The sequence below is a fragment of the Sturnira hondurensis genome, unplaced genomic scaffold (genome assembly GCF_014824575.4).
Source record: "Sturnira hondurensis isolate 20B ecotype Veracruz unplaced genomic scaffold, ASM1482457v3 Scaffold0000167, whole genome shotgun sequence".
Classification (NCBI taxonomy): Eukaryota; Metazoa; Chordata; class Mammalia; order Chiroptera; family Phyllostomidae; genus Sturnira; species Sturnira hondurensis.
In genome coordinates, this window is record NW_028072798.1 from 8,825,741 (window position 1) to 8,840,224 (window position 14,484).

At 38.9% G+C, this 14,484-nt stretch overlaps 1 protein-coding gene across 7 annotated transcripts in view; it reads left to right on the forward strand.

The window, feature by feature from the left end:
- The window catches only part of QKI (QKI, KH domain containing RNA binding), a 143,707-nt gene that overhangs the window by 95,683 nt on the left and 33,540 nt on the right, over positions 1-14,484 (forward strand). For all 7 annotated transcript variants that reach the window (XR_005068507.1, XM_037059799.1, XM_037059871.1 and 4 more), the window contains exon 4: positions 9,127-9,270. Coding sequence is in view for 6 of the 7 variants with exons in the window: in XM_037059799.1 (XP_036915694.1) it covers positions 9,127-9,270 (144 nt within the window). In the remaining variant the exon portion in view is untranslated. The remainder of the gene's footprint in view (positions 1-9,126; positions 9,271-14,484) is intronic.

Here is a 14,484-nt window from a genome sequence, read left to right on the forward strand (position 1 = left end):
GTTTCATTGTGCCGAATTCAGTAAACGTTGACTGCATTTCTGCTGCCTATAGAGACTTTTCTAGATAATTTCAGCAACCTGAATATAAAATTATTCTAATCTTCATTATTAATAGAAAATAATTTGCTTTGAAAGCATGATTATTGTTGGACTCCAGTTCAAGCTAAAAAATTTTAGGTCAATTTTATAACTGGAGTCGTTGAGCAATTATGTGAAATCACTTTATGTCCAGTTTCTTTTTTTTTTTTTAAAGATTTTTAAAAAGATTTTATTTATTTATCTCTAGAGGGGAAGGGAAGGAGAGAGGGAGAGAAATATCAATGTATGGTTGCCTCTTGTGCATCCCCTACTGGGGACCTGGCCTGCAAGCCAGGCATCTGCCCTGACTGGGAATCGAACTGCAATCCTTTGGTTTGCAGGCCTGTGCTCAATCCACTGAGCTACACCAGCCACGGCATTGTCCAGTTTCTTAATGAACATTGCCTAAACAGCAGATGGTTGTATGGAAAGCTTTATCACTTGGCTTAAAATGTATTGATATATAGTCATAAGAGTTTATTGGAACCTTGGTTTACTTGAATCTATAACATTTGGATTCCTGTCTGGGAGGTTTTGGCGTACGAACTTTCACATTTAAGAGCACAGTAGGAGAGAAGTCTTGTGCTCATTTGCTTGACTACAAATCTATAATTAAAAGAGTCTCTCAGCAGGGGTTGGGACAATCAGTGTGTTCTGATGCCTTATGTTACAGAATTGCTTTCTCGTTCAAACAGATCCTGTAATTGGAGCATAATTTAAAACTTCACAGGGCAGTGACTCATTGAGTTTTTAAGTTCGTTTTTAATAAAAAAAAAAATCAAAAATAAGTCTCAAATGTTGAGAATTTTTACAAAATATTTTCACATCACTGTAAACAGCAGCTTCAAAATGAAATGGACGATGTTTTATTGAAAAGTAATGCTTAGAACCTATAATTATCCCTAACTTGTTAATTATATATAGTATTAATACCAAATTTTAGTTTTAATAATCTTACCCTTTGAGTCTTGGGAGAAATTCTGTGTGAGTGCCCACAATCTTACATTTTTATGTATTTGTGTCATTGAAATTTGATAGGCAGTTCTTTCATTCTGGAAAACAACATTTTTGTGAGTGTAAGGGGTTTTCTTAGCCAGTGCTTCTCTGCTAGCTTTTGATACTCTTTTTCATATGACTCATTCAGGAATTCATTTACTGGGAAAGAATACTTGATGTGGACTTAAGAGATAAACCAGTGTTTAAAAAAAAAAAACCCAAATTTACCAATAATCAGTTTGGTTTTTTTATCTGCATCCAGTGGTTCTACCATATCTAAAATTCTTTGAGGACAAGATAATCTTAGAATTTCTTCCAAAAAATGTTTAAGGGTAAATGATAGAGTAGAAAAAACTCTAAAGGTTGAAGATCTCAGTTTTCTGTTTCTGGGTCTTTTACTAATATATGAGGCTATTTAGAAGAAATTTGATTAAGTTCGGGGCTCTCGTGTGGGTCCTGTCCTGTGTTAGGAGTGAGCCGTTGAGAATGCAGGCTCTGAAATAGGGCCCTGCAGTGTATTTACCGCTTGTGACGTGGGCAGGTCAGGTCTGCCCCGTCCCCCCCCCCCCCCACACACACACACACACTTTATCCTGGGAGCGAGAATAGTGGGGCTGCCCTCGTGACCGTTAGGGGATGGGAGGAAGTGGCGTGTCTGTGGCTCAGCAGAACAGTTAGTGTTGAGTCACTGTCATCGTGTCGTTGTTTTCACTTCTCAGCTCGTTCTTTATCATCGCCTGAGAAGACTAAGCGCTATTTGGAATTGGCGTCCCAGTAGTGTGCTCCTTGGGGATGTAGACCCATAATGAAGTGCTGTGGTAATCGTATCCAACTGCTCTGTACTCAGGTGGGGGGGGTATTATAAAGTTGTTTTATATGCCACTGAGCTTTAATTTATTATATACATAAAGCTATATTTTATTGACTTGAAGACTCATGTCATTTCAACCACCCTTAAATCAAAAGGTCAGTGGTTTTGTCCTTTGAACATGTTTATGTACAGTAATTGCATATATTTGTTTTTGTTGTCACTTTGCTGTGTTATATTAAGATACAACTTTAGTCTTGTAGTTTAAAAAAGAATTTGACCCTATACTTCTTCTGATACATTGAAACAAGGTGTAGAGGTGGTAAAGGCAAAGCAGTGTCTTAGGTGGAATATGAAAATCAGACCTCAGCAGCGTTACTGTAGAAATCTGGGAGAGGTGACTAGGAGAAGTAAGAGAACAAGAATGAAGGATTGTAAAATGGAATGGCAGCTTCAGTAGGAGATCAGAAAGAGGCAGGCCCAGAACTAACCCACAGTGTATGAGCAAGGGAGACTGTGAGCAGTCTGGTGTAGTACAGACAGACACGGTGCTGATACAGGAGAGCCCTGTGGGGAAAGCTGCAGTGCAGTCGGTGCTTGATTGTCATGATGCTCCTCCACAGCGCAAGCTCAGTGGTTGAATTTGGTATATATTTGCTTTCAGGTCAGATAAGTGCAAAGCCAGTGTGTACATACTGTTAAGAGTGTAAAAATCAAGTGAGCCATGGTTCTGGTACTTAACTGGGACTAGGCTTTTGAATAGTGAGAATAAGACAAGCTCTTACAACCCTGAGTTATAGTATGATACTTAAAACAAAAGATAAATAAAAGTCAATATTAAAGAAGAGACATTCTGGACATCAGTGGTAACTTGCATAAAGCTACAGGTATCAGAATCCATGTTTGGGAACAGGCCAGTTTATTTATATTCAGGTATGGAGGTACACCATGTGGAGAGAGTGTGAGGATTTCGTGGGGCAGTGAGCAAAACCTGGCACCGGAAGTTAGTGTGGATTGAAATGAGTGGGTGAGTGTATGGCCTCTCTCAAGACACAGGTGAGCTTATGGCTGAATTGGAGAGATTTTTCTAAAAAGTCAATTGGTCTTATCCTCAGGTTTAAAAAATGCACATTTATTCAAGGAATTTAGGATTAATAATAGCTGAGACAAAAACCGTGGACAAGTTTGGAGAAGGGACCTACAGAGAGCTGCAGTTTGGAGGTGTTGACTGAGAGTGCGTTGGGAGACTGAGTGCGTGCAGTGGGCAGTCTGTTGTGGAGTCTGGGGATCGGCGGTGAGGACTGATGATGTGCCTTCGTACTGGGAAGGGTTATTGGTGCATAGCGTGGAACGACGCTGCTTTGGGTGGCCGTGAGCAGATACTATAGTGATTAGTAGTAATACAACAGAGAGTACAGTAATTAGTGGTGATGAGCTGTTTTTTCCTACATTAGTATCTCAGTTGTTGACTCCTGAAATACTAATCAAAATGTAACTAAGACAAAATTAATGCCTCATAAGCCCCTGATTCTAAGAGTTAATCATTTTTCATGTGTATTCTTTTAACTCTCTTTGTTTTGTTTCAACCTTTTTTTTGGTCCCAAATTATTTTTTGAAGTTAGAGATGTGGGAAGTATATTCTTAATGTAGGTATTTTGGCGTACAGAGAGACACCCCTATAGTCTTATTCTAATTCTTGTGTGTTTTTGACTGAAATAGAACCTTTACGAGTGTTTTTATAGACTTCTATAGTATTTGCCAATTCCAGATTTCCTTTATTACCTATTTAAGAAACAGAAGGAAACAAAGATGTTGTATTTATATTAAGTAATAAATATAAAATAAATATAAGAATGGAAATTATCTTAAAACCTTCTCTGAAATGGAGTCTGATATGGTCACAGGTTAAAAATACAGAATTCGCCCTGGCTGGTGTAGCTCAGTGGATTGAGCACGGGCCTGCAAACCAAACAACCGCAGTTCAATTCCCAGTCAGGGCACATGCCTGGGTTGCAGGCCCGTTCCCAGCAGGGGACACAGGAGAGGCAGCCATACATTGATATTTCTCTCCCTCTCCCCTTCCGTTCCCCTCTAAAGATAAATAAATAAAATCTTTTTAAAAATACATAATTCTGTAAGTCCTGATATGGAAATCGTGGATTTCTCCCCCTTTTGTTGTCTAACTGTCCTTCCCCTGAGCCTTCTACTCTTTAAAGAGATTCTGTTACTACACTATGTGCTTATCATGCTTCTAGTCGACTCTTTTTTTTTTATCTCATTTATTCAGTTGTGGTAAGATCTCAGTAGGCCCTTTTCATTTGAAAGCTCTTACAGTTCAGTTTGATTTTAAAATTATGTATTCTGTTGATGATTTTTCTCTCTCCTTCCTTTTCCTTGGTGAGACATCTGTCATTCAGTTTCTGAACCTCTTGGAGAAGACCTCTAATTTTTATACTATTCTATCATTTTCTGTCTGTTGTCCTTGCTTCTAGTGGGAGGGAGAATTCCTCAAGTTTTATCCTCTAACTACTCTATCCAGCTTTTCATTTCTGGTATCGTATTTTTAGTGTCATTTTTTCTTATATATTGGTTTTGGGTTGGCCAAAAAGTTCGTTTGGTTTTTCCATAGGATGGCTCTAGTAGTGCTCAGTTGTCTTTAACTCCGTTCAGAACAGTTCTGTTAGATTGTGTCATGACTGCTGTCATCAGCATGAGCTTAAAAAAAAACTTATCAAAATTGGTGAATTTTTGTGTAGCCATTTTAATATTGAAGATGGAAGGAAATAAGTGACATTTTTGGCATATTATGCTTTATTATTTCAAGAAAGGTAAAAATAGAAACGCAAAAAAATGATTTGTGTAGTATATGGAGAAGGTGCTGTGACTAAAGGAACGTGTCAAAAGTGGTTTGCAAAGTTTCATGCTGGAGACTTCTCACTGGACAACGCTCCAGGGTCAGGTGGACCAGCTGGAGTAGATTGCAATCACATTGAGACGTTAGTTGAACACAGTCGATGTTATGCCACACTAGAAATAGCTCACATACTCAGAATATCGAAACCAAGCATTGACAATCACTTGTACTAGCTTAGTTATATTGATGACTTTGATGTTTGGGTTCCACATAAATTAAGCAGGGAGGTGGGGGGAGGGGCAGCCACATTCTTGACGGTATTTCAGCATGCAATTCTCTACTGAAATGTAACTAACAAAACATTTTAAAATGCCATTTTAAAAACATGCCATTTTAAAAACAAGTTGTGACCGATGGTGAAAAGTGGATATTTTACAACTATGTGGAAGGAAAGAGTTGGTGGGGCAAGCAAATTGAACCTCCAGCCACACCGAAGGCTGAGCCTAGTACAGAACAGGTGATGTGGTGTATATGGTTAGATTGGAAGGGAATCCTCTATTATGTGCTCCTTCCATAAAACCAGATGATTAATTCCAACAAGTAAGCTCCCAATTAGACCACCTGAAAGCAGCATTCTATGAAAAATGTCTGAAATTAGTCGACAGAAAACATGTAATCTTCCATCAGGATAATGCAAGATTGCATGTTTCTTTGATGACCAGGCAAAAACTGTTACAGCCTGGCTAGCAAGTTTTGGTTCATCTGCCGTATCCACCAGACAGTGTACCTTCAGATTTCTATTTATTTGGGTTTTTATGAAAATTTCTTCATGGAAAAAAATTTAGTTCCCTGGAAGACTGCAAAAGGCACCTGGAACAGTTCTTTGCTCAAAAATGATCAAGTTTTGGGGAGATGGAGGTATGAAGTTGCCTGAAAGATGGCAGAAGGTACTGGAACAAAACGGTGAATGCATTCATTGTTCAGTAGTTACTGATGAAAATATCTTTTATTTTTACTTAAAACCAAATGAATTATTTGACCAACCCAATATGTTTTTAATCCCTTTAAGAGCATTTTCTACTAGTTTTAAGGATGCAGTATCTTCTCTTAACTGCAGATTTTTGAGTTCTTCCCTGCTCTGGGGTTGCTTTCGTTCTTTTGTTTGTTGGGCTGGTTAGACTCCCCATCGAAAGGTCCGCCAGTCGCCTGCCCCCCAGTGAGCGTCCTGGCAGTCCCCTGCTGTGGGTGCAGAGTGACGGGGAGATTGGACACCTCGCCACTCCAGTGTGTAAGGAGCCCCAAAGCTGCCCCAGCAAGCTGCCCCAGCAAGTAGGAATACATTTCTAATCTTGCCGAGGGCTAGGGGATGCTAGATAGCCAGCTCTTTGGGAGCAGGACGTGGAGACTCGGCTGCTCTTCAGTGAGAATTCAGTGTCAGAATTTCGGTCTCAGCCTTCCCCCTCTCTGTGCCCCATGGCTGACGTTTCTTCCTGCCTTTCTGCGGGCACAGGAGGGATCTGTAGTGTAAATTGGTTCTTTCTCACTTGGATTGGGCTAAGTCCCTCCTTAACTTAGCTGTCTGCTTTCTAATATCTAAATTGTTTCTCATTCTCCTGAAATTGTACATTTTAAACGCTACTATACGAAGTCTGTCCAGGAAAATCCAGCCATTGTTAATAAAATGAGAAAAGTTTGTGTGATATCGATGTAAGCTGGCAGCCAAGGAGAGTGGCCTGGATTGCACATGTGTAAACAATGATGACTTCACTGTACTAGTCAGTGGGGGCGGTAGACGCTGTGGAGTGCACATAAGTACTGTGTGTTTGTCACATTCAAAATGAGTGAGCCAGTAGAGCAGTAAATCTGCATCAAATCTTGTGTTAAGCTTGAACATTTATCTGTGGAAACTATTCGGATGATTAGAAGGCTGCAGCTGTGGGCAGCTGGTGATTGGCGGCTTCAACACAACACTGTGCCCAGTCATGCATCACGTCTCATGCAGTGTTTTTTGGTGAAACGACAAATCATCCAGGTGACTCAGCCCCCCGACAGCCCAGATTTGGTGCCCTGCGACTTCTGGCTTCTCCCAAAACTAAAATCACCTTTGAAAGGGAAGAGATTTCAGACCATTGGTGAGACTCAGGAAAATATGACAGGGCAGCTGATGGCAATTAGAAGACTATGTGAGATCCCAAGGTGCCTACTTTGAAAGGGACTGAGGTGTCATTGTCCTATGGACAATATTTTTTGTACCTTCTATCTTCAGTAAATGTCTCTATTTTCATAGTACATGGCTGGATACCTTCTGGACAGACCTCATATTTTTGAACAATGTTAGTTGGGAGTGAAGGAACACAATTGAATTATAATTTCACCAATTTTTTTAAAGTTTTTCTTTCAACAGTTTTTAAAACTAAGCAAAACTTATTTTGTAGCAAGCATTACAATAAATATAATTGTCTTTATTTTTGTATTTTTAACTGACACTTAAGTTGTGGAATTGAGTATGTAAATTTACCAAGGCATTTTGCAACTCATAAATTTATTCCTTTAATAAAGCATAAAGTCAAGTTATACTGCAAGTTTGTTCTCTGTTTCTGTCATCTAAGAAAACATCTTTGCCTTTTAAAATTTGGTTTTGTCCTCTGATGAAGAAAAGTTTCTGTGGTGAGTCACTTATAATTTTAGTTTTCATTCTTAGGCCTTTCTAAAATATTTGAATTACAAACATTTCTCAGCTGTTTCTGTATCAGTATCTGTGCATTGGTGTCTCTCTCTGTCAGACGGATGTGCACACACACACTAGACTTCAGTGTCATTTTCAACGAACTGTAACATCTGTGTCAGTTTTAGGTTGGTTTCAGTTAATATGTTTCTTGTATGTTACATTTTTGTGCCTCTTTGCCTGCCTGTTAACTTCTGATTTAGTGCCAGATAGTGTGCCTATGACTTGTGTGTCAGGTATTTGTATTGATGTGAGTGTTCTTGACCTTCGTTCTGGGGTATCGACAGTTGCTGTTGCCTTTGAAATTTAAAAAAAAAACAAAACATTTCACACCTGTGAGCACACTGGTGACTCTGAGTTCACACTTTGGAAGCACGTGAGTGGCCTGCCAAGGATGTTGTGCTTTGCCTCGTTTCTCACTTCCCCTCACATTTGGATGCACTTTCGTAGTAATGATTTGAACAGAAATAAAGGCAGAAGTTACAACTTATTCCTATTTTTATTGGCTAAGCTCTACATAGATTTTTTTTTTCTTGCATGGCCGTGCAAACATGCAAGTTGTAGTAGAAAGCTGTTCTGTATAACAGTTCTATTTGATTGGAATCTCACAGTTTAGTAAATAGAGACCTACAAGTGCTGTTATTTATTGCTTATATGGTACCTTGCACTGAGACAGGTGTATTTCTTATACCATTTTTATACTGAAAATAAGTCTATATTCTCATTGATATTAAAATTATATTTTAAAGTTGTACATTGTAAGTTATTTATTAAATGTATTATTTCTAAAAGTTAATTCAAGAGGCAGGTCTGACATTATTGTGTATTCGGTGAAAGGGACAAGTGGCCAGCTCCGCTTCTCAGCCTCCTCACAGCTGGGCAGTGTCTCCAGCCTGGAGCCCCACCTCATGAGGTGCTTGAACTCTTCGAGGAAGGCGGTGTAGGCATTCTCTATTCAACCGGCACTTACTGGTGGAGACAATTAACAGGGTGGAGAGTGACCTTACAGTTCACTCTTTTTAGAGTAAGCTAATGATGGAAAGGTAGTTTCTCTTACTGCAATTATAACAAAATAGTTTCATAAATTCTGCTTGAAATACTTAAAACAGGTGACATTTCTCTCACATAATGCCTTTTTATAAAATACTTCACTTAATCTTGAATTCAGCCAGTGCTATTAAAAAGTAATTATAACAAAATGAAAGGATCACTGAATTTGAGTTTCCATAAGTTTGATGGAGATCCTAAATTGGCAAGTTATTAGCTATGTGACCTTGATAATGACAAACTTAAATTCCTGGTTAACCCTGATGACCTCCTATTTACTTACAGTAAAATATAGAAGTAACAGCCTGCTTTTCACAACGACCTGAGGGTGACACCACGTAGGACAGAAGAGCACAGCGGGTCAGGTGGCCTTGCTCACTGTCACGTCCTGAGCCTCTTGCTGCAGGCACGGTGTGCAGTCCGTGCTTCCCCGGTGTGCGTGGGTTTGGCTGTGACCCGCTGGGTTTGTCAGGGAAACAATGCAAAGTGTTTATAATGTTGTCATAGAAAAATGACACAAATATAGCTTAGATAATTGACAACAGATCAGTATTGTGAAAAATATGCCGCCTTTTTGAAAAGAAAAAATTGCAATAGTGATTTTTGTGAATTTTTTAGGAGGAACAAAATAGAGGCAAGCCCAACTGGGAGCATCTCAATGAAGATTTGCATGTACTGATTACTGTGGAGGATGCTCAAAACAGAGCCGAGATCAAACTGAAGAGAGCTGTCGAAGAGGTGAAGAAGTTACTGGTACCTGCAGTAAGTAGTAATTCCAAATCTTAGATTTGGGCTCCAACCCCTTTTTCAGTTTAATTTTAAATTATTGTAAGGTTATTGTAATAAATAGGTTGTTTTGGTGGTTAGAAATTTTATGTGTAAAATACAACAATAATCTATAACCTCTCTAATACAGACATTTGCTTACATGTGTACGTGGGAGAGCCTGTTCATTTTTTATGGGGGGAGCCAACTTGACGGCCTGCTTTTCCAGAGTAGCACTACCCTCGGATCACTCTGTCACACACAAAGTAAAGCATAAGTAGGGTGGTGAAAGCGTTCCTCCGTTTGTGGGAAGGTTTTTCTGGGCGCAGTAATGAGTGTGCAGAGTCTGTGCCTGGTGCTTCCGTGTGAGTAGCAGCACGTCGAGTTGCCAGTGGGACCTGGGTGCCCTCCTGGCGTGCCATCGTCTCCCACAGAAAGGTTAATTTCCCATTGCGGATTTTCCCATGGTGTGACAAAATGTGTGTGTGTGTGTTTGTGCAAAAGGAAGAGCTCACTTTTACTAATGTGCCAGGCACCTTTGTGTTCACCCTCCCAACCCTCCATTTGCACTTTTGCCAGCTAGCCTGCCCAGTCCCCCGCCCCTTTTGTCTTCCTGGTCTCAGAAACCTGTCAGCTTCAGAAACAGTGTTTGAGCTCCTACCACAGTATCATCTTGTCCAGTGGAAAATTAAAGTATTGGTTTTCTAAGACATTAAAATTTTTATATTAGTAAAATATATGGAAATGTGGGCTCCAGCTTTCTATTGAAAAAAACTGGGAATACTGTTAATATTCTAACAGAAATTGGTTGACATCTACATAAAAGAGGAGAAGGTCTACTGTTCTCTGTTTCTCGGGTAGTCTATTCTGTAAGTAAACTTAAAAATTACAAAAATTTCCATTTAGCTGGCAGGATTAACTCCTTGTAAAAAAATAATTTTATGTAAATTCTGTTTGATAGGTCTTGTTAAGGGATATAAACAAACAAGTTAAATATAAAGTAAAATCTGTATCATTTTGTAAGCTACTTCAGTTCTAAAAATTATTAACGTGGAAAGAACATTCGGTTAGAAATCTGCTGTGTTGTAATGCACACATTTTGCCCAAATTTTTGAGATGAAAATAAGGATGCGCATTACAGATGGGGGGAACTAAGAGTGCAGTGTGTATGCAGAGTGCCGGAGCGTGGGGGCACATTGTCCACGACAAAGTGCGGCCGCTGTCCGCCTCTGAGAAAGTGAGCAGACTTCTCTGTGTCTGTTTTCTCGTTTACACAAGGAGACTGGATCGGATGTCATCTAATGACCATTTTGGTTTTAAAATGATTTGTCTTTGAATTGATTAAAAGGTTAAAATAGATTTTAAAAGAGGCTTTTAAAAATTCTTAAAATTTATATTTTAAAGGAAAACAGCACTTTATATGAACTTCAAACTTCATTATTCATTAACAAATGTTACGTACACACAGCCATGCTTATTCATGTACACCGTGTCTGTGGCTGCTTTTGCGTTCCCGCGGAGGAATTGAGTAACTGCAGCACAGATTTTATGCCCAGAAAAGCCATTTACTGTCTGGCTCATTGCAAACAAAGTTTGCCAATTTCTGGCCTCTTGCATTAATCCAAATGGGAGATGATAATGGGTGGGGCCAGGGTAGCCATCGTGGCCAAGGTGAAGCATGGTTTGATTCTAAGTGTATTTTTTAAAGTGAAGCTGGCAGGTTTTGCTAGTGGACTGTCTGTGGGGTGTTAGAAAGCATTGAATCAAGAATGACATCAAAGTTTTTAGCCTGAACAACTGGAAGTATATAATGTTACTACCTTGATGAAGATGATGTTGGTAGGATAAAACTGAAGGGATTATTACTTTAGTTTTGGGCCTAGAACGTTTGAAATGCCTGTTGCCTAGCCAAGTGTAGCTATGCTAGTGTTATGTTCAGATTAACAGACACTTACTCCAGGTTGACTGTGTTTCAGGGCTGTGCAGCACAGAAAATTACTTCATGTGAGACCCTTAGAGCAGTTGGCATTTGTCTAATTGTATTCTGTGAGACCTTTTTCCATAGGTATTCGGGTAAAGAACGCCTCTAGTATGCTAGTAAGGATTGTGAACCTCTGGTAGGAACCATTCCAAATTTAATTGTCCATCAGAATCTTTTCTGAGAATACTTCACATTTAGTGTTCTAGAGATAATCTGAGAAGTAATGTGGGAACCATCAGGTCTGATTTAAGTGCAGTTAAGCTACATTTCTTTTTTCTTTTTTAAAAAAAGATTTTATTTATTTTTAGGGGAAGGGAAGGACAAAGAGAGGGAGAGAAACATCAATGTGTGGTTGCCTCTTGCATGCCCCTCAATGGGGACCTGGCCTGCAACCCAGGCACGTGCCCTGGACTGGGAATCAAACTGGTTACTTTGGTTCTAAGGCCAGTGCTCAGTCCATTGAGCCACACGAGCCAGGGTAAATTATTTTTTCTAATGGAGGTATTTTGAAGACATGAAGGAAGAAAACTCTTCTTACGGTTTTTTTTCCCATTCTTTTTTAAACATACAATGAAACCCACTCATTTTAAGTATAGAGTTTTAAGTTGAGCCTGTATGAACTTATAATCACTACTTCATCAAGATTTCTGTCATCCCAAACATTCCCTTAGTCTTTCTATAAATTAATGACCTTTCTCCGACTGCCCCCAGACAAGTACTGGGGTTACTTTTGCCTTTTCTAAACTTAATTTTTTTCAGTTTTATTGACCTATGATTGACAAAAGTTATAGAACATGATTTGATAAACAGTAGAAATTGTGAAATAGTTAACATATCCATCATTTCACATAGTTAACCATTTTTAAAGATGTACTCTCTTAGCAGATTTCAAGAATACAATACAGTGTCATTAATTGTCATCACTGTGCTATGCATTGGTTCCTCCTAATTCATTCATTGCTTATTGAACGTTTGTACCCTGTGGCCACCATCTCCGTGCCCTTTCCCTCGCCTCCCAGCTGCTGGCACCCACCTTTCCAGTCTGGTTGTGAGAGGTCAGCTTTTGTATACGTGCAGTTTACCTGTTCTGAATTCCCTTAAAGGGAACTTATTTTGTGCCTGGAATCAGCATGGCTTTTTTTCCAGGTTCATTCATGCTGTTGCATGTATCAGTGGGTTGTCCTTTTAATTGACAATTAGCATTCCACCGCATTGATAGGCCACAGTTTTTTTATCCTGTCACCTGTTGTGGTTTCGGTTTCCGTTTCTCTAAAGACAAATGAGATTGAGCATCTTTTCATGTGCTTTTTGGTAATTGGTGTATCTTCCTTCATGAAGTATCTGTTTACATCTATTTTATTGTCTTCTTTTATACTGAGTTTATTAGGTTGTCCAAAAAGTTTGTTTGGCTTTTTTCAGAAGATGGGTCTGGTAGCACTTAGTTGTTTTTAACTTCATTCTAAACGGTTTTGTTGGTCATGTAAGTGTGCATTAAAAAAACTCATTAGTATTGGTGAATTTTTGTGTAGCCATTTTGATACTGAAAATGCAAGAAAATACACATTTTCTGCACATTATCCTTTATGATTTCAAGAAAAGTAAAAACACAACTGAAATGCAAAAAAAAAAAGAAGGTTTGTGCTGTGTATAGAGAAGGTGCCCTGACTGATGGAACGTGTCAGAGTGGTTTGCGAGAGTTTGTGCCGGAGATTGCTCACGGGGCGCTGCTGCAGCAGACGGCGATCGGGTCAACGTGTCAATTGAGGACAGTCAGCATTCTGGTGCATGGGATGCGGGAGATGGCCAACATGCTCAGAATGTCCAGATCAGTGCAGTGATTGGTGAAAATGAAAAGTGTGTCTTTTATTTTACGGGAAAAAAGCATAGACTCTTTGACCAACCCAGTCTAACAGTTTTCTGGATGTGTTGGGAATCTTTTATAAGACAAATATTGTGATCTGTAGAGCTTACCTTGTATGCTTTTGTGAGAACGCTTTTAATTATAGGTTTAATTTATTTGTAAAATATTGAACTTTTCTGACTATTTTCTTGTTTTTGTATTTTTCAGGGAATTTGTCTATATCATCAAAGTTGATAAGGTTTTTGTCATGAAGCGGTTCGTGACATTCCATTTTTATCTCAGGGTAGTTCAAGTCTGGAGCAGAGCTCCCTGTTTCATTCATTCTTATTTCTGTTGATCGTTCTGGCTCTGAGAGCTTTATTAATTTTATTGCTTTTGTTTTTGTTGATTTTCTCTATGTGTTACTTTTTTATTGTTTTTAATTTCTCCTTTTATACTTTCCTTCTACCTGATTTTGGTGCAATATTATTAGCATTCTTCTTAAAGGTGTGACATTAGTGGTTTGAGACCTTTCTTTTTTACTTCTGAGACCTGTCTTTTAAAGGTTTAACTTTCTATCTGAATAATGCATTAGCTGCATCCCCCCAAATAATGTTGTATTGCATTTTAATTACCATTGAGTTCAACACGTTTTCTAATTTCTTCCATGATTTCTTTGTGGATTATGAGCAAATATTTACAAATATTTGGGACTTCTCTGTTTTACTGTGACTGATCTGTAATTTAATTCTGTTCTGCACAAAAAAAAATGTATTCTATAACATCTTAAGTCATTTTGAATCCACTTAGGATTTTTTTACAGTCCAGCATGTGGTCTTTTTTGTGAACCCCACGCATACTTACAAGCACAGATATTCTTCAGTAGTTGTGAATGTGCAATGCCAATGTCATCTAGGTGAAGGTGGTTGAAAGTGTTCAGATCTTCTCTTTTCTTTAATCTGCTTTTCCCCCTAGTTTTGTTAATCACTGAAAGAGGTGTCTGAAGATCTCCATTCATTCATTGTAAAAATATACACACTAGTGTGTTCTCCATGCTCTCACTGAAATGCATCCTAATTTGGTGTACTCACATGCATTGCCAAGTATTATACTTAATGTGTTTGTTTAGCTTACACAGCCTATATGACCAGAGTTTGGCATCAGTAAAAGAGCTCAGTCGTATTTTGTATAATGGCAGCTTCCCTCTTGTATTAAAGTTGAAGTCTGTTTCCCCCCAGAATTGCAGTTCTGTTTTCCAGCAAATTTCCGGGCAGATAGTATCCAAGCAGCACGTAGGTGGCCGTCAGCATCACAGAGAGTGATAGAGGGGTTCACAGGAAGCAAGCGAGGTGAGCTGGGTGTTTAGGGAAGAAGGTTTTGTGCGGTTTGG